The 27591-nt window shown below is 44.1% G+C and overlaps 1 protein-coding gene across 2 annotated transcripts in view; it reads right to left on the bottom strand.

The window, feature by feature from the left end:
• The window catches only part of BAZ1B (bromodomain adjacent to zinc finger domain 1B), a 110325-nt gene extending 82999 nt beyond the window's left edge, over window positions 1-27326 (bottom strand). Inside the window, exons 1-4 of one of the 2 annotated variants that reach the window (XM_014571765.3) lie at window positions 26609-27326; window positions 12232-12348; window positions 4700-4844; window positions 1465-1663 (exon numbers count right to left, since the gene is read on the bottom strand). In XM_014571765.3, coding sequence (XP_014427251.2) covers window positions 1465-1663; window positions 4700-4844; window positions 12232-12348; window positions 26609-26721 — 574 coding nt within the window. In that variant the 5' untranslated portion in view covers window positions 26722-27326. The remainder of the gene's footprint in view (window positions 1-1464; window positions 1664-4699; window positions 4845-12231; window positions 12349-26608) is intronic. The other variant, XM_006119603.4, reaches the window with a different exon arrangement.
• Between the last annotated feature and the right edge of the window lie 265 nt (window positions 27327-27591).

Raw genomic sequence — 27591 nt, 5'->3', positions numbered from 1 at the left:
AGAGCATTTTACAACATTAAATTTCCAATTTACAGTATGCATCATCCTTAGTTTACAAGGAGGTGACTTTAGCGATTAGACAAGTCATTTTACCAAAGTCAGAGTAAGTGGCAGAACCAGAATAAAAGTCCTAAGTCCTAACTCCTCTGACATAACCATAAAGCCTAACTGAAGCACAGAGGTGGGTTGTGTTCCTTGAACAGCCTCATTGAGAAGTTAACTGATTTGGTTTCTGTTCTCCTGTAATATTTTGTTTAATGAAGTTTTGGCGAACACTACCTCTTTGGTCCAATTCATTGCATTAAAAATAAAAATGTATTTTACAATCTCTTGCCAATTACTGTCAAATGACAAGCATTTGCTATTTCTTTCTTCCTCAGTAATTAAATTACTATGCTTTAGCTTCATTCTAAGCATTACTAATAGAGCAATTTCTTTCATAATTTTATTGGCTATCAATAACGTTCCAGCAGGAAACCCACAAAGGTGGTGATAGATCTTTATGACCAAGTGGAAAAGAGATGTCTGGTACCAGGAAGGGATGGAAAAGTCCTGAAACATTCCCACAACAGTGGAAAGGTCTCTCAGTGATCCCCTCTAAACATTAAAAAGGTGGCAGCAACATGCAAGTCCTGTCCACAACATCTGTTAAGTGCAGCTTAGTCATTGTTTCACTGACTGACTATTTCAGCTGCTGTATAGACAGGACATTGGATGGTCAACATTCTTGGCGTACATCATTCAAGTGTGATGAGTATGCCTCCATGTGCCCAGAATTAATAAACATGGAATCTAGACTGACAATTGTCAAACAGTGTTTTGGAAGCTACAGCATAGTCATGGCTTAGCTGTGTCTCCCCTTATCTGATTTAACCCTGCTAGGAATGAAATTAAACATACTGATAAAGACACAAGTGCTGGCTATGCTACAGCTCCTATCACCACCACCACCACCAGCACTTCTCCCTCAATGATGAATACCATGCCCAATTTTTCTTATATAAGGTCCTAAAGAAACCACATTCATACTGTAATTAACAGGACTTCTAAAGAAAAGGTTTCGTGTGACTGTACTTGAAAAAGGCAAATATAAACATGTTGATTTCCACAAGACAAAATACTTGAGACCCATAATAGCTTTTCCTTTCTGCCTATGCTTTTTATTCGCCAGGCAAGTTGCGTGGAAGTTCCTAGTTTTAAGAGGTATACCCCAGAACATCTAATCAACTAATAAGCAGTGGCATATTTTCAGTTTTGGAATGGACTACAGGTAGTTGGACACTCACAGGGCTTTTAATTCCACTACAAACTACACCACTAGCTACTAGAACGTTAGAGTATCATGTTACTCTAAAAAGCTCAATGTATCTCCCGTATTTCATAACCCAGACCTGAGAATTTGGATTTGTGCTTAGACCATTTTTGGGTTATGCTTTGGGGGCAAAAGGTTATCTTGTTACTCACAAATAATCTCTCTTCTGCTATCCTCCTCCTTCAGGACTGACTCTTTCTGCATGTCCTGGGCTACCTGACTGGAGTTTTCTTTATCACTGGATGGAGAGTCACATGTTCCATCAGATTTCTTCTCAGCAGCCTCCTCATCCACCTTCTCCAGTGGATGCACTTTCACAATTTTTACTGGCAGCATTTTCTCCTTCCCAATCTGAGTAGAAAAATGCATCCAAAAATGGTAACCAGGCAGGAAATGAGCCAATCAGCTTTTTAAACACTTGACGGGAAGAAAGGTAGGTGAAACAAAACAAGGGGTCACACAAACATCATGGTTTGAGAGAACTTTTAACCTGACTTCAGTAAGATACCCATATAGTTTCCTTGGTCACAGACTAATGAGATCTCCACATTACCCTTCCTATTCAGAAGTCCTGTTTCTACCCCCAAAAAAAGGCAAAACTACACACACACTTTTCTAAAGTCCATCATACTTTCTCAGTCTTCCAGACAGAGGTGCTGCAAGGGGCCATATGTGCCATCTCAAGGCACAAACTCAGTCCCAAATATATATAGTCACAGGATTGAAATTTCCCCCTCCTTTCTGACAAACCTGACTTTCCACTCAGTCCCTCTGACTTTTTGGGGGGTGGGGAGGGGACGGAAGGCAGGGTAGGCCAGCTTCCTCTAATCACACTTAAACTTCTGCCACTGCTATAGACTTTTCCAAGAAACGGGAGAATGAAACTAGCACAAGCTGTGTCCGTTATAAGCTGCTATTCCTACTGAGAACATGCAGTGAGGAGCAGAAGCAGCAGCTAAATGTGAAGTAAGGCTCTCAATCACAGTTAACTCACATAATTACCTCAAAATTAATCACTATTAAAAAAAGAATCACAATTAATCAATTTTAATCGTACTGTTAAATAGAATCCCAACTGAAATTACATTTTTCAAAATTGTTCTACGTTTTCAAGTATTGACTTCAATTACAACACAGAAGTGTACATTGCTCACTATTTATTATTACAAATATTTGCATTCTAAAAATAGTATTTTTCAAGTCATCTCATTTTAGTACAGTCAGTATCTTGAAAATGCATCTTACAAGTGTGCATTTGTTACATGACTGCACTCAAAAGCAAAACAGTGTAACACTTTAGAGCCTACAAATTCACTCAATCTACTTCTTGTTCACCCAATCACTAAGACAAACACATTTGTTTACATTTACGAGAGATAATACAGTCAGCTTCTTATTTATCTTATTAACAGACATTTGCATGGCATTTTTGTAGCCAACTTTGCAAGGTATTGACATGCCTGATATGCTAAACACTGTCCCTTTTTGCATCAGTCACCATTCCAGAGGACATGCTTCCATGCTTGAGGATGCTCTTTAAGAAATAATGCATTCAATTTGTGACTGAACTCCTTGGAGAGAATTGTATGCCTCCTGCTCGGTTTTACCCACATTCGGATATATATTTCATGTTATTCGTGTCCATATTTTTCATTTTAAGAATAGTTTTCCCTGCAGATTTTAACCAAATGCAAAGGAAGTACCGATGTGAAATTTCTAAAAATAGATACAGCACTTGACCAGAGTTTAAGAATCTGAAGTGCCTTCCAAAATCTGAGAGGGACAAAACACGGAGCATGCTTTAGAAGTCTTAAGAGCAACACTGATGTAGAAACTACAGAACACAAGTCACCAAAAAAAGAAAATCAATCTTCTGCTGGTGACATCTGACACAGATGATAATAATTAACATACATTGGGCTGAACTGTTTTAGACAGTTATTGAGCAGAAGCACCATCATAGATGCACATGCTCTGGAATGGCATATGATTCTTTAGCACGTTTGTCATGTAAATACCCTGCAATGTTGGCTACAACAGTGCCAATGGAAAAAATGGTTACCCAATACCTGATTAATTTTCATGATGAAGAGACTGCATTACAATACTTGTAATGGGGAATTGAAAGATATTAGCTTTGGGTTTTTTTACATCTTTGTAATTAGGGATGCGTGTGTGTGTAAATGTTTAACCACTGAATTTTTCAGTGGCTATGGCCAACTCACAGTGAGTACTGGCTCCCGTTCTCTTCCCCTCCTCCCACTGATGCCTCTGCATCAGAGGCAGCAGCACAGTGGGCAAGTGGCTCCTGCAACCACCAGTTCCCGCGTGCTCCCCCCTCCCCCGCACTGCTGCCTCTGTGGGAGGCAACAGCATTGGGGAGGGGGAGGAGGCAGTTACATGGGAGCCTCTGATACAGCGCAGGGGGGTAGAAGGAGGGCTGCGTGTAACCAGGTTCAGCGATTAACCATGTACTCAGATACACATTAATATCCCTATTTATAATCACAAATATCAAGTGAGCACTGTACTTTTTGTATTGTGTTGTAATAGAAATCAATATTAATTTTTTTAATGGCTTGACAGCCCTAACATGAACCTCTTCTCTTTTAGGTAGGATAAGTTTCCTTTGCCAAAGCCACTACTATCTACTGACAGCACCAAATTTAGATGGTTATTAAGACTGAAGAGGAAAAAGTGTGTACAGTAAAACTCCAATTGTCTGGCACTCCTGGTAGTCCAGCACCAACTAGAACCCAGAAGTGCTCCAGCCAGCCGGAGAATTGGAGCTGCCCAGAGGCGGCAAGAGGCAGGCAGCTGTTTAAGGAAGGAAGGCAGGCAGGCCAAGCAGGGGGGAGAGTGTTGGCGAGGAACGGCACGGCGAGGGGTGAACCCTCCACCGTGTTGCGGGGAGGCGGCGGAAGCCCCGTGCAGCCGGCTTGCAAGCAGGGAAACTCAGCTGCTGGCTTCTAAGTGGCAGTGGTGGAGAGGGGGTGAGAGGCAGGCAGCATTCCCCGCAGACCCCCCACACCTCCCCCTTAAACAGCTGCCTGCCTCTCGCCTCCTCTCTGCCACTGCTGCTTGCAAGCCGGCTGCGCAGGGCTTCCACCCTCTCCCCGCAACACAGCAGAGGATTCGCCCCCTCCCCCCGCACCGTTCCCCATCGACCCTCCCACGCCGCCCCTCCCCCCCATGCAGTGCAGGTCCCAGCAGACCTGTCACAGCACCCCGCCGGAGTACCTCCTAATACTCGGGCATATCCAATAATCCGGCATTCCCTGGGTCCCAAGTGTGCCGGATTATCAGAAGTCTACTGTATTTTTACCTCTGTCCTGAGGATAGCAGCATTAAGCAGAAACATGGCAAATATCTGAAACTAAAGCTTACCTCAAAGTCACACTCCTCATCTACTGCATACTTGGTCATGATCTCTAGCCAGGCAGCGTCTACAAGCTTCTCCAAGGAGATTGTATTGTGATGGACCATTTCCAGTACCAGTTTCTCATACCAGATGGGAAATTCCTCCTTCAAACTGAACAAAGGATGTGAAAAGTTAATATCATCGAGCTCACAACATGAAATTAAACATGATCTGCCTGTTCATCCCGCCGAGAGCATTCTGACACTGAATTAAATGCTTCAAGTTGACACCACATTAGAATGTATTATAATGCAAGCAATATGAGTGGGATTTATCACAAGACAAAAAAATATTCTCCATCCCTAGAGATTTTTAAGTCTCAGCTTGACAAAGCCCTGGCTGGGTTGATTTAGTTGGGATTGGTCCTGCCTAAGGTAGGGGGATGGACTTGATGACCTTCTGAGGTCTCCTCCAGCTATATGGTTCTATGATTCCATGAAGGTCACCAATATTAATTTATTCCTGTATCCACTAGAGATGTTAAAATGCATGTAATTAGCTAATTCGCTAAATTTTAGTAGTTACATGCAGGGCAGCAGCCAGCCTCTCAGAAGCCGGTACGCACTGCTGCCTCTATTACATGTACAGGCAGTCCCCGGGTTACATGGATCCGACTTACATCGGATCCCTACTTACAGACAGGGTGAGGCAACCCCGCACTAGCTGCCTCCCCCCAGCAGACCAGGGAGACGCGAAGCTAGTGCCCCCCCCCCCCCCCCCCCAGCAGACCAAGGAGACGAGGAGCGGCTTTTCTCAGCAGACACCTCAGCTTGAGAATAAAGGACTGAGGGAAGGGAGGTGTGGGAGAATAAAACGGAGCTCTGGAGAAATGTTTGGCTAGAGTTTCCCCTACAATATGTACCAGTTCCGACTTACATACAAATTCAACTTAAGAACAAACCTACAGTCCCTATCTTGTACGTAACCCGGGGACTGCCTGTACAACACGGAGCAGCAACCCACTCACCAGGAGCGGCGTGGCAAGTAGGAGCCAGCAGTGCACACCAGTTGGCTCCCTGGGAGCTGCGTGCAACCACTTAGGTTACCCATTTCAGTGGCTTCATTCTTACACCCCTAGTATCCACAAGAAATACAAAGCACATCTAGGCAACAATACCATGCTGGCAACGCTTAACTTGCCAGCATCTCTGTAGAAGTGTTCCCAACATACCAAATAAACTCTGCCTGTGTTACTGACTGAAGAACATTTGTACTGCAGGAATAACTAGAACCAATCTTTCTTCAAGTTATTTTGTATGATGTCCCGGGTAGATGTATAGTTTAGTTTATGTAACTCAGTTCTAAGACATATGAATAGACTTATGAATCTTTTCACCTTTAATTTTAAGATGTGTTTTCTCTTGAAGAGTATTGCAACTCCAACAAAGTTTAGCATTTTCTCCCATATATACTCTATTAAAAGATGCTTGTATTTCTTATCATGCAGTAAGCAGGACAGAGTGAGGCTTACTTAAATTATTGTGCAATATTCCAGACAATGCAAATACATGTTCCGCCAACTGATGTATCAAATATTGTGGCATTTGATTTAGTTGTGTGAAGGATGTTAATTAAAAAAGGGGTTCTCAATCTGTGTGTTATGCTCCCTCTGGGAGTCACAAAATTATGATGTAGGGGTGGCAAGTACCTGCCACCCAGCTAGCTATTAAGTCTGCTGTGAAAAGTGATAGAATCACAGAATACAACTGCAGTCCCCTGCCCTCATGGCAGGACCAAGCACCATCCAAGACAGGGTTGGGCAAAATCCAACCCAGGGACTGGATCCGGCCCACAGAGCACCCTTCCGGGATCCTCAGGCACACCGCTGCGCGGTTTACAGCACAGTCTGAATGGCGCTCTGTTCTGCAGGGTGGGGGAAGCTTTGTACAATCTCCCTCTTTATGTTCTCTCGGGTGCAGCCCTATTACCAGCAGATGGTCAGAAAGAAGAGAATGCCATTTGTAGGTATTTATACTAGATATGGACAACTTGCTGCTTGCACACGGACTCCGAGGATTGCCACTTCTTTACCCTGGAACTCCATTGCAGCCTTCGCTGAAATGATTCCCGTTCCATACGCAGAGCCAGGAAGACCAGCAGAACTGCAGCATCAAAATGTGTGGATAAGATGAAGGTGTAGAGAAAAAGGTTTTAAGTTTATTAGGCACTGAGCCTTTTGGGAAAAGAGGCACCTTTACAGGAAGGATGGACTCCACCTCAAGCAAAAAGGAACCTGATTGCTGGCATGTAAAATTAAAAAGGTTGCAGAGGATTTTTGAACTAAGCACTGGGGGAAAGCTGACAGGTGTGGAGGAGCACGCAGTTTGGGAGGAGACAACCCTTAGGGATGAATTTATTGAAGGGGACAGTATTTATATCCTAGCAAAGAGGATAGGAAAGAAGTTGCTAAAGTAAAGGCAAGGAAGTACTGAAGGACACTCATGTAAAAGATTCTCACTGAAATATAACCTATGAATGCAAGCAACTGAATCTTGACACACTGTGCAAATAGCTTGCAGACAAATTGCTAGAAGTCCAAATACTATGATGGGTGAGCTGGAGTTCCTGGCATCAGATGAGGATATTGATATAACAGGCAACATGGAAACTTGATGGAATGAGGCTAATCAGTTGGTGGGACAAAAGCAGATAGGAATGACAGAATAGGTCGTGCTGGTATAGGAGTTGCACTATGTAAAATACAACAAAGTCAAATGAAATAATCTTAAATGAATCAAACTTCCATAGAATTGCCTATAAATTCCATGCCTGAATAATAACGGGGGAGCTGTGGAACTCCTTGCTAGAAAAGGTTGTGAAGAGTAGGACTTTAACAAGATTCAAGGAAGAACTAGATACATTCATGGAAGTTAGGTCCATCAATGGCTATGAGCCACGATGGGTAGGGATGGTGTCCCTAGCCTCTGTCAGAAGCTGGGAATGGGTGACGAGGGGGATTGCTTGTAAAGTCCCTCTTCTGTTCACTCCCTCTGGGGCATCTGGCATTGGCCACTGTGGGAAGACAGTATACTGGACTAGATGGACCGTTGGTCTGACCCAGTATAGCCATTCTTAGATTCTCCCTGCCCCCCGCCCAATCCTCAGTTCCTACTGGCCAGAAATAACCGACCATTAGGAACTGACCCTGGCCAATATCTCCGCTCCTATTGGCTGGAAATAACCAGCCAATAGGAGCTGAGAGATTGGCCTGGGGGATGTGAGCAGCGCAAATCTTTCCCCTCCCTCCCAGAGCTGAAAGCAGTTTCAACTGGGGTTGCAGCAGGCAGGAAGCCCAGCCTGCCTTAGGGGTACTGCAGGGCTGCTGGCTTAGGTAAGCACCTCGCAGCCAGAGCCTGGCTCTGGCACCCGTCCCTCATGCACCCCGACTCCATCCCCCAGGTCACCATCCAAACCCTTTGCATCCCACTACCCCAGGTCACAACTCCCTCCCAGACCCTGTACCCCCTCTTTCATCCCTTCTCCAGGCCAGAATCTTTTCCTGCATCCATATACCCTCTCCGATCCTGCACCCCATTCCCCTGACCCAGGTCACAACCACCACCTTTGCCTAAATTGCCTCTCAGATCTCACCCTCTCTCAAGCACCCCAGTCCCTTAACCCCATGTGCCCTTCTGCACCCAACCTCCACCCTAGACCCAGCACTTTCGCCATAGAAAAGTGCAGCCCTTGACCACTTTCCAAAATCTTGGGAGTGGCCCCCGCCAAAAAATATTGCCCACCCCAATCTAAGATCATCCCTGACAGATGCCTATGTAACTTGCTCTTAAGATTCCACAACCTCCCTAAGCAATTTATTCAAGTATTTAACCACCCTGATAGTTAGGGAGTTTTTCCTAATATCCAACCTAACCTTCCCTTGTTGCAATTTAAGCCCATTGCTTCTTCTCTTATCAGAGGATAAGGAAAACAATTTTTCCTCCCTCCTCCTTGTAACACCATTTTAGGTAGCTGAAAATTACTTATGTCTAGGGATGTTAAATATTGGCTAATTGAATAGTTAAGCAACCTCACAAATTCTTGTCAGTCGACTATTCTATAGTCCTCGGGGGTGGGGCCAGCTGCCAGTGTACTCCAGCCCCATTCCAGAGGAGCCCCCTGCCACTGCATGCTGCTGCCTCTGTATCAGAGGCAGCAGCGTGGGGTGCCAGGTGGAAACTGGTCTGCGAGGGGAGCCAATTTAAAAATCAGCTCCCCTTACGGGACCTGGCACGAGCTGGAACTGAGCTGGGCTACCAGCCAGCCCACCCACCTCCTAATACACTTTAAATGCAGAGCTGCAGCGGAAGTAGGTCCTGGACCAGGTGCGAGCTAGGACTGAGCAAGGCTGCCTGCCTGCAGGACTCCTAATACACTTCAAATGCAGAAATGCAACAGGGGTAGGTCCCAGACCCGTCACAAGCCAGGACTGAGCCAGGCTGCTGGCCATCCTGCTAAAACATTTACTGGCAAGGGCAGGGAGGGAAACGTGCATAGTCCAGGTGTGAGCTAGGACTGAGCCTCAACTTTGGAAGCCCTGGGGCCCATAATGATACTCACAGCACAATGCTGAGGGCTGCAATTTAAGCGTGGTTGCATATACATGCAAATAGCTTTTCATACTAAGGGGCATGAATAAAAAAATTAAGACAAGACTACACAACACAGGCCCCATTTAAGACAGTTCTGCTGATATTAATAAAATGCAATATTTACCTGATTTCCACTTTTAATGAGCAATGGCAGTCCAGGAATTTAACTATTAAAATGCATATCAAGAGAAAACCATTATATTGACTACTTTTTTGTTTTAGCTCCCATCTGCAGGCTGCAAACAAACAGGCCAAGGGCCACATGTGGCCTGCAGGCTGTGTGTTGAGTAATCCTGGTGTAGTCTATAGCATTAACCTATAAGTTTTTACTTATCGGTTAATCGACTACACTATTACATCCCTAACCATGTCTCCTCTCAGTCTTCTCTTTTCCAAATGATGGTAACATGCATACAAATATCAGTTTAAAACTGGTTCCTCTTCCTAAAGAAAAGCAGATTTTTCAGTCTGAATTTTCATCATACATTCCTGTTTTAAAGAATGAATGGAAAGACCAAAATCAAATTTATTTAGTGACAGAAAAACTCCACTTCACCCAAGAAAAGTTGTCTTGTTTCTAGGATTTAAGTCTCAGAGGGATAGCGATGTTAGACTGTAACTTTAAAAACGAATAGTCCTTTGACACCTTAGGGTATATCTGGACTGCATTTTAAAATAATAAGCATGGCATCGAAATAATGGGCTTGCTATTCCAATGTCCAGGTAAACCTTGTTCCATGAAGATTAAGGGACTTGTCGGAATAGCAGTCTATTTCAAATAAACTCTATTTTGAGCAAGCACCAACGTGTAGATGCACCCTTAGGATAGGTCTACACTAGCCTCCTAGTTCGAGGTAGGTTGGCTAATGTAGGCGTTCGAACTTGCAAATGAAGCCCGGGATTTAAATATCCCGGGCTTCATTCGCATGTTCCCGGGCGGACGCCATTTTTAAATCCCCTTAGTTTGAACTGACTGCCCGCGGCTACACGCGGCAGTCAGAAGTTAATCCGAACTAAGTCCTTAGTTCGGATTAACTGTTACTCCTCCTGCAACTAAGGACTTAGTTAGGACTAACTTCTGACTGCCGTGTGTAGCCACGGGCAGTCAGTTCAAACTAAGGGGATTTAAAAATGGCGCCTACCCGGGAACATGCAAATGAAGCCCAGGATATTTAAATCCCAGGCTTCATTTCCAAGTTTAAATGCCTACATTTGCCACCTAGTTCGAACTAGGGGGCTAGTGTAGACATACCCTTAGAGACAAAGAAAAATATATGTAGTATCATGAACTTTTGTGGGCAAAACCCACTTCTTCAGTTCATCAGGTTTTGCCCATGAAAGCTCACAATACTATATATATTTGTTAGTCTTTAAGGTGCCAAAAGAGTACTCATTTCTAAGATTTAAGATAGTTCTTCCTGACAGTCTGTGTTTTCAGTTATTTTAGGATTACTAAGCAGTTGATCCAGTCAGCCTTTATCATGAGGTCAATGTTTTAAATTTTAAATCTGCAACTGCAAGAAATTTTTATTGTAAGTCTCACTCAACATGTAAACTAGTCTCTAAGAGACTTATTTCACTGGATGTCTATTGGTTTAGGAAAAAAAACTGTAGTTAACCGGAATTGAAACATTATCTCATTTATATAACTGAAAACATTCAGAAAAACAGGAGCAGTTTGAAGAATCACTGCATCAGATTAAGAAGTGAAGATGAGTAAGTGATCACTGACTCAGCTACTACAAGATTATGCAATTACAGAACCAGCAACATACATTTCCCTCATACTAAGAATATTAGCTGGGAAGAGATCAAAGAAAATAATTCTTCCATCTAAGGCTCCTGGCAACTTGGACTGTTGGGGAAGTTTTTAAAGAAAGAAATTTAATTGGACAAGAAAAATGTTATAGGCAATTCCTCTCTAGGCCATTAACTGTCGCCTCTTATTCCAATCAAAACGATGAATTCCCTCTCCAGTAAACTCAGCAGAAGCAAACAGATTTAATCTACAAACACTAATAGATGGGAACAGACAGAGTCAGAGTGCCAAAAAGCCAAAGTTATCAGTATGTAAAACAGACAGATACACTCTTTCAGGTGTTGAACTTCCCTGATTTTCACTAGGTAAAACTGAAGAATAAGGTATTTCATTAGCAAAATGCAGGACAATGTAGCACTTTAAAGACTAACAAGATGGTTTATTAGATGATCGTATTTCATTAGGTCTCTCAAGGACTTGCACTTAGAAGGTTCCTTCATTAAGACAAGTATTATGTTGGCTACAAACCCAAGGCCATTATGTAATTGCATAATCTGTGACTGACAAGACAGGGTAGGCCAGTCGTTTGGGAAAACAGAGGTAGCTTATCAGAACTACCCTTGCAATACTGCAGTTCGTGTCAAGTGGAGGAGATCACCAATACCTTATTCCAAAATACTACTGAACATAATAGCACCGATTCACTGGTTGATACCTGAACAGATATGGAAAAAAGTTACTGCAACAGAGTTAGCTGGAATGTAGAACATCATTACGTGGAACCCAATAAAAATCACACTACCTCGCTCCTTTTGTTTTCTCTCTAACAATTAGTGAAATACGAGAAATTACAGAAAGATTCCCTCTTTGTGGAGGTAACTTTGAGATGTATGTCAAATGTTTTACTCCAAATTATCTTGTGAAAAGAACACAAAGTATCATTCTGTGCAAGTATCATTACAGTTTAATCTCCAATAGTGGGAGTATCAACCTTGGAGCCAAATTTCTTTCACCTACAAAGTCCCAAGGAACTAATCACTACCTGAAGAAACTCCTTGCTGTATGACTAGCAGCCACATATTCTAAAGTAGGTTCTCCTGTCCCCAAATTCCAAAGATAGATGCATACCAACTTTTGCACTGTTACTTACAGTTCAGCAACTTCCTGTTCCTCCTCCCAAGCTTCTTTGTGCGTCAGCTGGCTGCTTCCTGTACTTTTGCACGTCCATATTCGTTCGTTGTATCTGTCTAGCCGTGCTTCATACTCTCTGTAGGAGCATCAGCTCAGGAAAACAGAATTCAGGGAGCAGACAGCAAAACCAAAGTACTACATAGTCCTTCCAACTTGACAGTATGTAGACTAGGAGACAATATTATGCTAAGGTTTGGTTCTTCAATGCTGCAGCTTCTGTACATAACACTACTGTAAATTTTAAGTTAAATGGAATCGGTGTTCCCTCTGTGTTCCCTTAGGACTCTATACAGAGCTGACTGACTGGGCAGGGCTGATTAATCGTCTGTGAAGTTGTGCTGCCACCCATCTTAGAGGGAACACCGATTGAAAGCTGTGTTTGAAAAATAGCATAAAGAGCACCTAGACTAATGCTCAAAAACATGATTAACAGGACAGAGATTCTTACTCCATCCTCTACTTGTAAATTTCAGAATTAAAAACAGTTTATTAGACATTAACAATTATTGCACAGCAGGTCCCCTGAATCCCCAAAACAAGTAAGTTGTTAAGCTTGCAGTAGTGGCTCTTAGGACTGAAGCTCATGTTAAGTTCAGCTGAATGAACTTAACATGAGCTTCTTCATATATCAACACTATCCTATATAGCAGTTTTTGGGTCATTAAATACTGGGAATTAAGGTGGCATACAGAGGAGAGGCGAGGAAAAGTGTCTTTACCTTGGAAACAGTAGTAATAGAACATCAAGCATGGAAGGTAAAGCACACTTACAATACCATTAGCAACTATGGCCAGTTTGGCTGAGTAGTTTAAAAGCCTTTCTGCGAAGGATGTATTACCTTGATGCTCCCTTGGAAGGCAGTGCTATTTTCGTGCTAGAAATTACTTTATGATTTTATGCTGCCTATGTTTACATTTTTCAGTTAAACTAAATCTTTGACTACTCATGCCAGCATTACACTTTTCCAAAATCCAGTTAAAATGGAAAGACATACAACTATTAATCCTACTTTTTGTGGGTCCCCCTTCAAACTGTTCCAACTAGAGGAAAATAAACCACAAACTGCATCATGCACATGGCAAGTAACTACTGTACTGTGTTTGTACCCACACCAACAAATGTCATGCAAGAGACTTAACTGGGAATAGGTCATCTTTAGAGAAGGTTGCCTCTAGCCAAAGCATAACATAACATTCCCCTTTCCCAAAAAAGTGTGCTTTAACGATAAAACTTTAAAAAAGGTTTCTGTAATTTCCAATCTTTGCACAGAAGTGTTCACTATGCCCTGTTTTTCATTTTAAGTAGCTGTTTAATAAGTTAGATGGAATCACTAACTTTCAAGTTCCAGAAATTGATCTTTAGCTTCACAGATTACTCTGCATCAGGATTTACTGAACAAGTGATTTTCTTGATAGTGCATCAAGTAGGCAGATTGGCTAAGGTATTACTTTAACCAGCTCTCTAGAGAAGCTAAGCAGAGAGCGCTAAATATGAAGCTCTTACTTGTATTTACAGCCACTACCAACCATTTCAGCAATAAATTGAGAAACTGCAGTCATTGCACTAAAGCCCTATCTACAAGATTCTGACAAGAACAAATGGTGCGTAAATCCATTTCTCTGGAAACACAATCCCAAGCTTTCAGTGTGGACAGAATCCCAAACATGAAAGCAGCAGCTGTCCCAACTGTCTTTGGGAGTCATCCCCCATAGCTATGAACACTCCTCGTATGCACAGATAATATTTGAACACTGACTGTTCAGTTACAATAGTACATACATCTGTCAGAGAAAAGAGTGGGGGAACGTGCCCTTCTTTGTTAAATGTTTAACAATGTTCAACAAATGCTGACAACACATCTTTGATGTATAAAAATGATCAAATGTTTTCAAGACTGAAAGATTGTGTCCTGCATCTGTGGATGGGGGAAGAGAGATAAGGGTCTACCTTACACATGCTGGGTCTTTGTTCTCTCTGGCCCTTAAGTCAGACTCAGCTCCTTCTGCTGGCAGTGTGACAGCCAGTAAATGATTTGACTTAGCTGGAACCAATAAATTTCTAACACTGTTTCCCACATATCCAAGCTCTCTGTACAAGTTTTCCTTGAATCATGAACAAGCATAAGCACAGTGTATAAAAATTCTATGCTTTTCTAGAACGGTTTTAAAGACAGCGGGTATAGCAACTCACCAGTCTACAATCCATGGCAGCCCAGCTCTCTCCCCAAAATGCAACTCAACTCCAACTATAGCTGGTCAGCACACATCAACACTGACCTCTGGCCACATTCTTAACTAGGGAACATGAGACTCTGCTTCCCAGCTCCTACAAAACAATGTTAGGAAGCCTACAGACTAGATGAGGGGTCGGCAACCTATGCCATAAGTGGCACGTGAGCTAATTTTGAGTGGCACGCATGGCAGGAGCTCAGCTTTTCCCACCTCCGGGCAGTTTCTGGAGCCTTGCAGTCATCACATAGCTGCAGGCTGGAGAACCCGCTCTGGCTTCCTGCTGGAAGGGCAAGAGTGGGCAGCATGACCCCATGCCCCTGGGATTGCCCCTGCTTAACCTGGGCGTGCAGCTCCCAGAAGCTAAGGGGTTCACACACACACTCACTCTGCTCCCTGCTCCAGGAGGGGACAGGGCTGCAGCTGCTCTGCAGATCCGGGGCTGGATGGCTGGTCACAAACTGCTGCTGCCTCCCTAGAGTGCAGGGGCTCCAGCTGCAGTGCACTGCTCCCAGCGGGGTGTGAGCAAAGGCAGGGAGTCCCTTCCCCAGCATCCTGCTAAGCCTGACCGGGCTGCGAGCAGCCTCCAGCTCTGCCTGCCCCACCCCCAGAGCAGCAGCCGGCAGGTGAGGGGCAAGCCATTGCAAACGTTTGGGCCAAGCGGGGAAGTGACTGTCCCCCTCCCCCACATTGCCTCAACACTGTTCCAAGGGGGCTGCAAGTACCAGTGCTGCTGCCCTGCCGGTGTGCACACTGGGGGCGCAGGGATGTGACGGTAGAAGGAGGTGAGAAGCATGCAGAGGCAGGATGGGAGGGGGCAGCAGTTGCACTAAGTTGCAGGAGGAAAATGTGAGGGGAGATATAATTTTACTTTGCAGAAGCTACACTTTCCTTTACTCCACACTTCTTTGCCTCCCTCCCCAACTAGCTATTTGGCTGCATACTCACTCTCACTTTTTCCTGTGTTACTCCCCCTAAGGATGTTAAAATGCAGTTAATTGACTAGCCGATGCTCTTTTGAATTTCAAAGCCATGGAGCCTGGGGTCAGCAGGGGACGCCCCAGCTGACCCCAGGCTCCACATGGCACTTCCCTGGAGCCCGCTCCTGATTCTGGGAAGTGCCACAAGGAGCCTGGGATCAGCTGGGGAGTCCTCAGCTGACCCCAGGTTCTGGGGAAATGCCGCATAGAGCCCGGGACCAGCTGAGGACTCCCCAGCTGACCCCGGGCTCCACTGCTGCCCCTTTGAAACATGCAGCAGCTGTGTTTAAAGTGGCAGCGCCACACACCTGTGCAACACTGCCACTTTTAAGTACCCCTCCCGCCTTTTTGCTGCCTCTCTGAGGCAGCAAGGGGGGGGGGGGGGGAGAATTGATTAGTCGACTAGTCAAAAGACTATCGGATAAGTAAATGCTTATTGGATAGTCGACTAGTCTTTAACAACCTTAACCCCCTCACCTCCCAAACTGCCTCTCGTACCCTCACCCCACATCTTCTCCTGCTGCCAAACTCCCATCCAGACCATGCTCTCCTTAGCCCCTCCTCCTGCCCAGATCCTGCATCCCTATCTAACTCACTGGCAGCCCTGTCCCGCACATTGAACCCCTCGTTTTTTCCCTCCACACCAGAACCTAAGGTGGCACACAAAATTCACTAACTTCAGAATCCCAGAAAAGTAAATCTGGCCTCTGGGAAGCCCTAGACCTCAGTCTTCCCTGTTCCTTACTCTCATCCCATGGGGCTGGAGTGCCAGAAGAGTGAGGTGTCTCAGTTGGGGGCCACCTCAGTAAGGGTTGGGGTTTTTTGGAGAGATTTTTTATTTTATTTTTCGCTTCTCACTTGTGTGGGCTCCAACTGATTTTTCTGTGGTTCAGAGGCCCCCCCAACCCAAAAGAGGTTCCCCACACCCGCCATACACAAACATTGGAACCTTTTGTGTTGGACATAAATAAATAATATTTTACTTTATTTAAAATGAAATTTGATAAACTAACATGAAAAAGTTAAAGCGCTTAATGTTTAATAATTTAAATTAAACCCTTCTACCTACTGGTAGCTGGTTCAGAAAACATGGTCACCGTGCCCAGCCTGCCCTGTCCTCTCCTCCCCCATCATGCATATCCATAAATAGGAGTCAATTAAATCTAGGCATGCCACTTCTGAAAGGTTGCCAAACCCTGGACTAGATAGCATTTTGATTTTCACAGGCTAAACACAGAAAATCAGGATGATGCTACTACAGAGATTACTATATGTTAAATCATTAAAGTGTGCAACTTCTACTTAGTTCTTTCCATTCAAATTGGAAAGAGATCCAACTTCTCTAATTTCAAGCCACCTGACAGGTGGGACTCAGGACTGTGTCACAACCAAATAGTTTCTCCACCAAATGCACTAAATGGTGACTAGTTGAAATTTCCATGGGCCTTGAAGTTGTATTAATAAAAATATTCCAGATCAGCAACTGAAAAAATAGCTATGGATAACGTGCAAGTTATAAGCACCATAGACAATATCACACATTCAGTTAAGACACTAAGAACACCCAGGTGGTAAAAACTGGAAGATTAAGTTGTATTAAAGAATCTTTTAAAAGAATGATTAATCTAAAAATCACACACAACACAGGCTAAAGCAGCTACACAGCTTATTGCTTGTTGGGAAGTGAGTAATATCCCTACAAGTAGTATCAACCAGGCAACAGTTTAAGAATTATCTTTGAATTACTTCCATTTATATTAACCACCAAGGAATCTCTTACCATGAAGATGGTTGATGTACTTACAACAAATTGATTCTTAGACTAGTAACACCTTCATATTTGTAGTAACTACAGTGTTTACTATCAAACATGCTTTTACTTTCTGCCTTGGCTTTAAAAATAATTTGCCACAAGGCTGACAAAGTTCCTATAAATAAGTCACTTCAGTATGGTGTGGTACTGTTTTGGTGTTGTCAATCTATTTTCCATCTGTATTTTAACTTTCTGGACACCCACATGCAAAGTTCTGAAAACTTGTCCCTTGTTCATCTGCAAAGCATTTCCCTTTTGTGAAATCTTGCTCTCTAACATTTTCTGTGCTATGGCAAAGTAGGAGATACTGAACTTTTTTGAATCCAGCTTGCTGCCTAACACTTACTAAACAAAAGGGGGCAAATAAGTCATAGCAGCAAGCTTTATTTGGGGGGGAATACACTGCTTTTCAACAAGTGACATTGTCTATGGGCAGGCTACCTTCAATTTCAGCATTCCCTCCCTCACTCCCTGCTCCAGTCTCAAACTGTGCATTTTGCACAGTGCATACCAACTGCTGTGTATAAATACCTCTAAAAAAGTAACAACCCTACGCATCTGGAAGAGGCACTTGGACCACGCAAAAGGCTAAGTTTGTCTTTTTGACAGGATATCAGATACTTGAATGAGGAAAACATGTATTGCAGACTACACTGTTTCCCGCGTGTATGCTGCATAAAGCCAAGAGATTTAAAGTAAATGTTTCTTGATTAAACCCATTAGCCAACCTGTGCAGAAGAGTATTTCACATTTGGCCCTGTGTTTCATCCCACTTCTCTCTCCAGAGCCACGCAATTAAGGCTCATTCCAAATCACAGACCAGAAGCCTAAAGCTCCATCTATCATGCAATGGACTCTACAGGGTGTTTTTCCTCCAAAAATGCTTGCACAGCTATGCACAGCTGCAAATAAGCACTAACCCCAAATCAGCCTTCAAGCTTTACTGATCAGCCCATCCCTCCACCCACTCTCTCTAGATACTTCCTGTGTCCCTGCCCACATGGAACTTGAGCTCAGCACTGTTTGCCACCCTTCATGTTTTCCTGTAAAGAGCCTTTTAAGGTAAGTCTGACCTATAGTTAATCCTACAACAAATGCCAAAGAATTTCACTTTCCATCATGTTGGTAAGTTCAGTAGGAGAACCTACATAACACAGAAGAAAGCACTGAAGGTTGAGTCTTCCCTTGGCAAAATGGCATGTGTTCTAAAGTAGGGATGTTAAATTTCGAATGACTAATCGAATAATCCAGGGATAGCCAACCGATTACAAATGAAGAGCCAAAATAATGGTGGATACCACACAAAGAGCCGAGGGGGGGGGAAGGGGAGAAGGCCCCAGCCGCTGGTGCCCTTTTAAAGCAGAGCAGGCATTGCCATTTTGAAGGCGACCATTTTGAACTCTGCATGGGACATCGCGACTCTGGCTCTGGCTCTTTCAGACAGAAACACACTGCCCCTTTCTGAGCCTTGAGTGCAGGGGCAGGAGCCACAATTTTTTCTTTGAAGAGCCGCATGCAGCTCACAAGCTGTGAGTTGGCCACCCCTGGAATAGTCAATGCAAATTGCATTGACTATTTGATTAGTCAATAAGGGTGCATCTGCCTTTGAAGTGTAGCAACAGTCCCAGGGCTGTTGCTACACTTCAAAGGCAAAAGCGCTGCAGGGAGCACAGGGCAGCCCCCCACTGGCCCCCTGCTCTCTGCAGCATTTCAAAGTGACAGCACCACATGCAGCCTGGCATCAGGCTCCTCGCAGCATTTCAAAGCAGCAACACCCCGTGGAACCTGGGATCAGCCGGGGACTCCCCCCGCTAAGCCCAGGCTCCATTGCTGCACTGCCGCTGTGAAATGCCGTGGGGAGCCCAGCGTCAGGCGCCACACAACATTTCAAAGAAGCAGCACCACACGGAGCTGCCGCTTTCAAACACTATGTGCAGCCTGGGGACTCCCCAGCTGGCCCTGGGCCGCGCACAGCTTTTCAAAGCAGCAGTGCCGCATGGAGCCCAGGGTCTAGCCCCGTGCTCCATGTGGTGCTGCCAATTTGAAGCACCCCCTTCCTCCTCTTTCTGACAGATAGCCATGGAGGGAAACGACTAGTCGATTAGTGTGTTGACTATCTGATAAACAATTTGGATAGTCAACACACTAGACGACTATTCAATAAGCAAGTAATTGCTTATCAGATAGTCGACTACTCAACTAGTCGCTCACAGCCCCATTGTAAAGGCCTAAATGTCTTGGAGTCTGACTGCCTAGAAAACAGCTTTAGAATGAAGACCCAGAGACACTTCACCTTGCCACTCCCTTTGCCCCTCTCACACATTCATATTATGAGCAATGAATACCATAAATGTGTGCTACAGGCAGACCATAAAAATTTACTAAAACTATCTTTCTGATATGCATCCTCCTAGTCATCTCTTTACAATCAACAGGTTCATTTTCATTACTTTTGCTCTCATCTTTGCCTTGCCTACCTCATGCATGCAAGTAAAATGCCCAAAGATATGGAAGACCTCAATTAGAGTCTCTTCCAGTAGTTCCATAATGTATGCTTGCAATAAGGCTTCTGGTTTTAGGTTGAGCATATAAATACCACACAGCCCACAATGATAAAAAAGTTGAGAACCACCAATATAATGATGCATCTTCCCAGAGCAGTGCACACAAGTGTTTATAGGATTGCTAAAATGCACTAATGTGTTGCACATTAATTGGTCTGTGTACACCATGGTGGTGTGCACTAAAGGTTCCCTAGTGTGCTGCTTTAGCATGGTATTGTTTCAATCAGCATTACTTTAAAGTGCAATAGGAAGCATTTCAAAGAAATGACACTGTGCAGTACGAGTAATGTATATTACTCCTTACAAATAAGCATGACGAAAAAGCCCTGAGAAAACCTTGATTTGAGTATCTACTCAAAACCTGCTAAAAATAACACCCAGAAATTAACAAACCCTGAAGAACAGAAGCCCTAACTCACTAGCATTTTGACATTATAAATGTGCCAATAATTAGGGTTTCCATTACTTCCCTGAAGGGGAAATACAACATAGTAACAGGTTACAACACTGTTCTTCCTGATACTTGGCAAAGCATTCCCCCTTATTTTCACATCACTATACCTAGTTATGCCCTCTGTACTATGATTGGTTAGATCACAGAGGTCTACTTGGGGTTGTCCCCTGGTGTCCTGATCATACCATTGACACCTGCAGTCCTGCCCTCTCGGGTTCCCCACCACCCTGTCCTGCTGGGCCAGATCCTTTGGTCTCTCCAAGGCAAGACCAGAGTTGAGGTAACCGCTCCCCTGCAGAGTGACTCAAGCACCAACTCAGGGGACGGCTCAGCCGTAAGGGCTCAGCATCTAGTAAACCAACCCCCAAAAGGGACCAAATCTTACGCCATGTAAAAGATTTACACAGAGAAAGCTCATACAGTCCGTCCCCTTTATCGAAGGATAAGAGATATGCATAGTAGGGATGTGAATGACTAGTCACTCCCCCCCTCCACCTCTATCAGAGAGGCAGCAAGGAGGGGAAAAAAAGAAGAGGGGTGCTTCAAAGCAGCAGCACTGCGTGGAACCTGGGGTTTGCCACTTTGAAATGCCACAGGGAGCACGGGGCCAGTGGGGGACTGCTTGAGTCCCCTGCTGGTCCCATGCTCCCCACAGCACTTTTGCCTTTGGGGCTGTTGCTACACTTCAAAGGCAGAGGCGCCCTTGACTAATTGAATAGTCGATGCAAATTGCATCGACTATTTGATTAGTCAATTAATCTAAATTTAACATCCCTAATGCACAGTGGTTGCTCTCCCCCCACTAACAGTTTCACTAGGCATAACAAAAGTGTTATTATTAAACATAAAAGTGGGGTTGCAAGTGAAAACAGACCAAGGTACAAAGCTTCAAGGAGTAGCTGAGTTACTGTGTACAGGATAAACTTAAAAAAAAAAACAAGTAGTCTGGTAGCACTTTAAAGACTAACAAAACATGTAGATGGTATCATGAGCTTTCGTGAGCACAGCCCACATCTTCAGATGACCAAGGTAAGTTAACTTAAAAACAAACAAAAAATGCCAGCTAGTCCTAATCCACTAAGGAACTTGTTACTTGCAAATCCTTACCCTACCGTGGTGAGGAACCTTTTCTGGGTCAGGGGCCTCTGACCCACAGAAAAATTAGTTGGGCGCCACACTAAAGTGAGAACAAAAAACAAACACAAAAAAACACCCATAAAAACCCACCACCAACCTCACTGACATGGCTCTTGACTGAGAGGCAGACACTCCCCATATTCCCTATGCACACCAGAACCTACGGGGACCTGGGCTAATTGATTTTGTGGGCCCTGGCATGGGGCCAATAATGAGGGGTTCATTGTGTGGGAAGGGGGCTGCCAGAAAGTGGGCTTCAGACTGGGGGATCTGGAGGCTGGTAGAAAGCAGGAGTGAGCTGGGGTTGGGAAGCCTGGGCAGCAGGTAGGGTGCAGGAACGGAGAGGGGTGCAACAGTGCACTGGGAGTGGGGGGGAGAATGCAGGGCTGGAGCGGGTCAGATTTGGTTCATAGGTCTTAGGTTCCCTATCCTAAGTGGTCCTAAACATCTTTCACAAGCTAAGCATCCTCCTAGGCTAGCTTGGGCATGATTCTTCCTCCAGATCAATCTTAGATGTTTCCAGCAGGCATTTTAGATGGCAAGAAGGGAGGGTCCTGGCATTGAGTGGAAAAGTATCAGAGACAAAATGAGTTTCAGCATCAGGTGGCCTGGCCACATTAGGGATGTAAAGGGTTAACCGGTTACCCAGTAAGTGGCTGGAGCATCCCCACCCTGCCTACAGGAGCCCATTAACTGGTTAAACTGTTTAACTTTTAAAATAAGATTTTACATCCCTAGGCCACACATCTAAGACCAAGTGATAGAAATGTAGCCGTGTTAGTCTGGGGTAGTTGAAGCAAAATGCAGGACAATGTAGCACTTTAAAGACTAACAAGATGGTTTATTAGATGATGAGCTTTCGTGGGCCAGACCCACTTCCTCAGATCAAATAGTGGAAGAAAGTAGTCACAGCCATATATACCAAGGGATACAATCAAAAAAAATGAACAAATATGAAAAGGACAAATCACATTGCAGAACAGAAGGGGGATGCGGGGGAGGGGGAGGAAGGAAGGTAAGTGTCTGTGAATTGATGATATTAAAGGTAGGGAGAGTGGGATGTTTGTGAGTTAATGGTATTACAGGTGATAATTGGGGAAACTGTCTTGGTAATGGGTGAGATAGTTCAAATTCTTGTTAAGTCCTTGTTGGCAAGTGTCGAATTTTAACATGAATGACAGTTCAGAGGATTCCCTTTCAAGTGCAGATGTAAAAGACCACCAACTACAGTTTGGACTTTCACAAAGAACAAAACATTCATAGGTCATTTGCTTGATCACCAAGGCTGCATCTTCACTGCAAATTCTTCCAGCAGAAAATATGCTAATGAGGGACTCATTAGCATAAGTCACAATCTTATTAGCATATTATCTGCTGTTTCTTTTAGCACAAGGAGTTTTTGCACAAAAAGAAGCAGCGTGTTGGGGTTTTTTTTTTTTGCGGAAAACCCCCGTTTTGAGCACACAAAAAAAACCCACCATCCACACTGCTTCTTTTTGCGCAAAAACTCCTTGTGCAAAAAGAAACAGCAGAAAATATGCTAAGGAGATCATGACTTATGCTTAGAAGAGCATGAGTCCCTCATTAGCATATTTTCTGCCGGAAGAACTTACCATGAAAACAAAGCCCAACACATTAAGTTTCCAGAGCATCAGTAATGACCTTCATTAACACATTTAGAATTATGAAAAGAGCCACCCTTCATATTTCCAACTTCACATACAAGTATGAAACATGCACAAAAATAGGATATATATATATTCAGCAGATTGCAGGGTTAAAATTAATAAATTACATGAAGTATTTTGTCTCAAGAGTCTCCGAGTTATTCAATTAATAAGCCATATAACACTGACACTAAACAATTTCTCTTTTTCCTTGGCAATTCTACCTTTCAAAAACTTGCATACACCTTACATCCTCTTACTCACTAATTAATCAGCCAAGTGGATAAAAATACGATTAAAAATTGTATTTAAAACAGACATTTTGGTATTTAAATTTACCACAGGCTTTTTTTTAATTAGACTGATCTGAAATTATGACAACCAATGTACAGGTGTAAATATAACACTAAAATAATTTAAATTAAATACACATATACTAATATTTACTTTCAACAACTTAAAGTCAAATCAGTGGTGGAAGCCATTGGCTAAGCACCCGGAACCAGAGTTTTTTCCAAGTGCTAAGCCAGCTTTTGATAGTAGGAGCTAGTTCTGCAGGTGCAGAGAATATTTTCTTCACTGCAATTTATTCAATTAGTTCAATAAAAATTAAAAATCAATAGGAAGCTGAATTAGCACACTTCCCAAACAGGAATGAAAACTAAGTGTAAGAGTGAGATCTACTAGTTCTAAAAACTGAAGGGCATGCTGACAAGAAACTAAGTTTAGTTTATTAACTGCAAATATCTCCTTTGCTTAATAAATCAGTTTTGAATTTAAAACATGTTGAAAAATTTCTATGTATCCAACATATTTAATGTAATTTTTTTAAATGTAAAAAGCCTTTACGTTTTAAATATTGTTGATGTTTGTTACTTTATTTTTACACTTTTTTAAAATGCCAAATATCTGAATACATGCACATTATGCTATAGAACTGCTTAAATAAATGTGTATTTAGTATAGATTTGGTATAGCCTCCTCGCAAAACGGAAGGAGGAAATTTAGTGCAAAGACCATATTTAATTGCAAATCAATGTTTGCATAGTAATCAACTAAAAGCAACTTTTCTTTAGGAAAACAAGTACAAATGCAAAACAATTAAAATGTAGTGGTTTAAATCAAGGTCTACTACTTGCTGATTTAAAAAAATTATTAAAATCAGTGATATAAAAATCAATATTGAAATTGTAATCTTCATTAAAGCCTCCAAGCTCTATTCTTATGGCTTTTGAGCTCCTTTCAAGGTCATATACCATAACATCTACATGTTTTGTTAGTCTATAAAGTGCTACCAGACCATTTGTTGTTTTTTAAGTTTATCCTGTACAGACTAACTCAGCTACCCCCTGCAGCTTCTGAACATCTAAGATTAGCCACATGAACTGTAGATTAGTCAGTTTTAAATTATTTTAAATTAATGCTTTGAGTTAAGTAAGACTCTATAACATCATTTCATTATACTCAGTGTATTAGTAATACTTGTCTCAATCTCAGACTTATACTTCCCTCTCAAAGACTACAGAATCCTTCCTCTCCGTATAACATGGCTGCAATTCACAGCAAAGTAATAGAAACTTTCTAATGCAAGTTCTAGAGCCCCTTTGTCTCACATGCTGCCAAAAATCTCTCAAGTGCACTCTAGATCTTTATACATTTCCTCCACAATTTAAGTTCTCCTTGCAGTTTCCAGCCCATTGTTGTACAGAGGAAAGATCAGTCTCCAGGGACAGTAGTATATAGTTAAAGCCTATTTAAAAATAAAAAATACACCTGTCTACATAGATATGCAAGTCCTCCACACAGAGCTGCTGGTTCATCTCCTATGATGGAGATTTCATGTGCCTACCACTCACTTCCCACTCTTCCTCCCTCCAAGAAGTGGTGAAGAATGATTATTACACTTTGAACTTGTATCCTATTTTTTATACAGAAGGATCCCAGAAGGCTTGAAACTGTACAGAGAAAGAATCCACTGCAGACAAGCAACATGTTGTATGTTTCTCAATTTCTCCCACAACAGCTGTACTTTCCACAACACCACTTATGCAAGAAACACATTTTCTAACTAAGTCTGTCCTTTAAGTCCCTCCCCAAGACCCATTTCTGCTCCAATTATTAGAGTAAAATGAAGCCTACTGACAACTATTACATAGGGCCAGTTGAGGCTTCTGTTTTTAATCTCATTAATACTTATACTATGACACCCAAATCCTAATATCTGCATACAGACCCAGCCTTATGTGTTCTTATTGTCTGCCCCATTCTCTTGCTATACTCTATTTTGCCATGTCTTACCTTAGGATATAGATGTCAAGCAGGGACCAACCTTCTACTCTAGCTCTGATCCCACACTTCAGCCAGGCCTATACGGATACAACAACTTTGCTTAAGGTGTGAAAAATCCACACCACCTAAGCAACATAGTTATACCAACCTAACTCCTGGGGCAGATGTTATGTCAGTGGAAGAGCTTCCCCTGTCAACATAGCTACTGGTGCTCATGGAGGCAGATTAACTATGCTAATGGAAGAATCTCTCCCATCAGTTTAGGAGCATTTTTATTTAAAGCACCAATGTAGCATTTTAAGTGTAGATCGCCCCTTATGTGCAAGGAGAACAAATAGTCAAGGATTAAAATGGGTTAAGTCTAATGGTTGTCTGTGCTCATGAAGAGTTGTAATTGCAATTTCCCACAATGCAGGTTATCACTGACACAGCTATTCACAAACATAACATGCAACATCTTAGGGCCTAAGCTTGGGCAAGACTAGTCTTCTTAACCATTTCAAATGTTTATGCAGCAAGCATATATGCTAGATATTCTTTTTAAAATCTTATCCTTTGTCAAATAAACCCTTACACTGGGATTTTCTCCTCCCCCCTCCCCCCCCATCCTTTCATTTTACAAAGTTAAGAATCATAAAATACATATCTAATTTTACAAAAATATCCTGGGACACAAATAGCTTCTCTCAATCCTCTGCATTTCAGACTAACCGTAAGAACCTGAAACAGTCCGTTATCTGATCAGTTTTTGGAGCCTGAAGCCCTGTTTCCTGACACACCATTGCACAGCCTATGGACTATGGCAAGTGACATTACAAAGCGCGCACACACACGTGTTGGGAGTAGCCGTCTCCTGGAAAGCAGCACGGGAACCTGAACGGGACTAGAACAAACAGAAATTGGGTCGGTGCGAGGCTGGACCGAAGGGCGACGCAGCCAGGCGGCATGAACCTGCGATGCGATCAATTCCGGAGGCAGAGCCCCCCCTCCCGAGCCCCGAGCCAGCGCTGCTCTCGCCGCCCGATGTGCCAAACGCGCGGGCTCCACGGACAGGGCCAGCGCCGGGTCTCGGAGCCGCTGCACCGGCGCAGCGAGCCCAGGGGCAGGGGCGGGCGCTACAGCAGCTCAGGGGCGCGGAGACACGCGGACGCGGCTAGCACTCGGGGCAGCCGACACCCCCTCGGGCCCGCGGGCCGGCGGATACTCGCGGGTGCGGAAGGCCTCCTGCGTGTGAGGAACGATGAACCTCTCGCCCGCCTCCCCAGGCGGCAGCGGCTTAGCCAGCGGGAAGGGCTTGCGGCCCAGTAGCGGCGCCATGACGGGGAGCGGAGCGGCCCCGGCCGGGCCTGGAAACTCCCCACAACGGCCCCGGCGGCGGTGGGACCCGGGCGGGAGGATTGAAAAATGGCGGGAGATTCCCCTCCCCCTCTGCCGAGCGGGCGGCCGGCAGAAGCGCTGAGCGCGCACCCTAACCTGTTAGTACCGCCAGGCCGGCCCTTCCCGCCTACGGCATAGTTGGATTGGTCGCGGTCTAAGTCGGGGCACCCTAGTGGATACATGGCACGCCTGTCTAGTCATCTAGCTCCACCCACCTGACGGACAAGTTAGGCTGCAGAGCGCGCAGGGTGAAAGGTCACCTTATGTAAGCGGAGGGGAGCGCGACTCCATTTTGTGGCCCCCGTTATTTGCCCCGCCTTGTTCTCGCACTAGCCAATGGGAGCACGCCCCCTCTAAATCATCCGGGTATTACGGAGAGGCCGCGCGCCCGGCTTTGTCTCCTCGAATGATGCCCGCATTCCCCCCCCTCTTAAAAGGGTAGCGCCGGCCTGGCGGCTGAAATGGGCCCCACCTCGGACCCGGGCCAGCCTGTCCCTCGCCAGTCCCCTGCGCCCCGCTGGCTCATGGTTTCCAAGCAGCAGCCGGAGGATTCGGGAGACTCGTGTCTCGCCGGGGGCTGCAGAGAGCTTCTGCCCCCTCCAGCTCGCGCCTCTGCCATGATCTGGTTCAGGCTGCGTCTACACCTACAGTGACAAGGGGAGGGAGTTCTCGTGTCCGCAGGATTGAACCATCTCCAGCGAGCGACGGGAGCTCTGCTGACTGGAAACCCATCGTAGGCTGACAGATGTGCGCACACTAGTGCTTTTGTCTGAAACTCATGGAACCGTGGGGCTGGTTTTCACACTTCTG

This window comes from Pelodiscus sinensis, chromosome 21 (genome assembly GCF_049634645.1).
Source record: "Pelodiscus sinensis isolate JC-2024 chromosome 21, ASM4963464v1, whole genome shotgun sequence".
Classification (NCBI taxonomy): domain Eukaryota; kingdom Metazoa; phylum Chordata; order Testudines; family Trionychidae; genus Pelodiscus; species Pelodiscus sinensis.
Note: the sequence above shows the minus strand (reverse complement) of the source record. Positions and strands in the feature narration are given on the sequence as shown.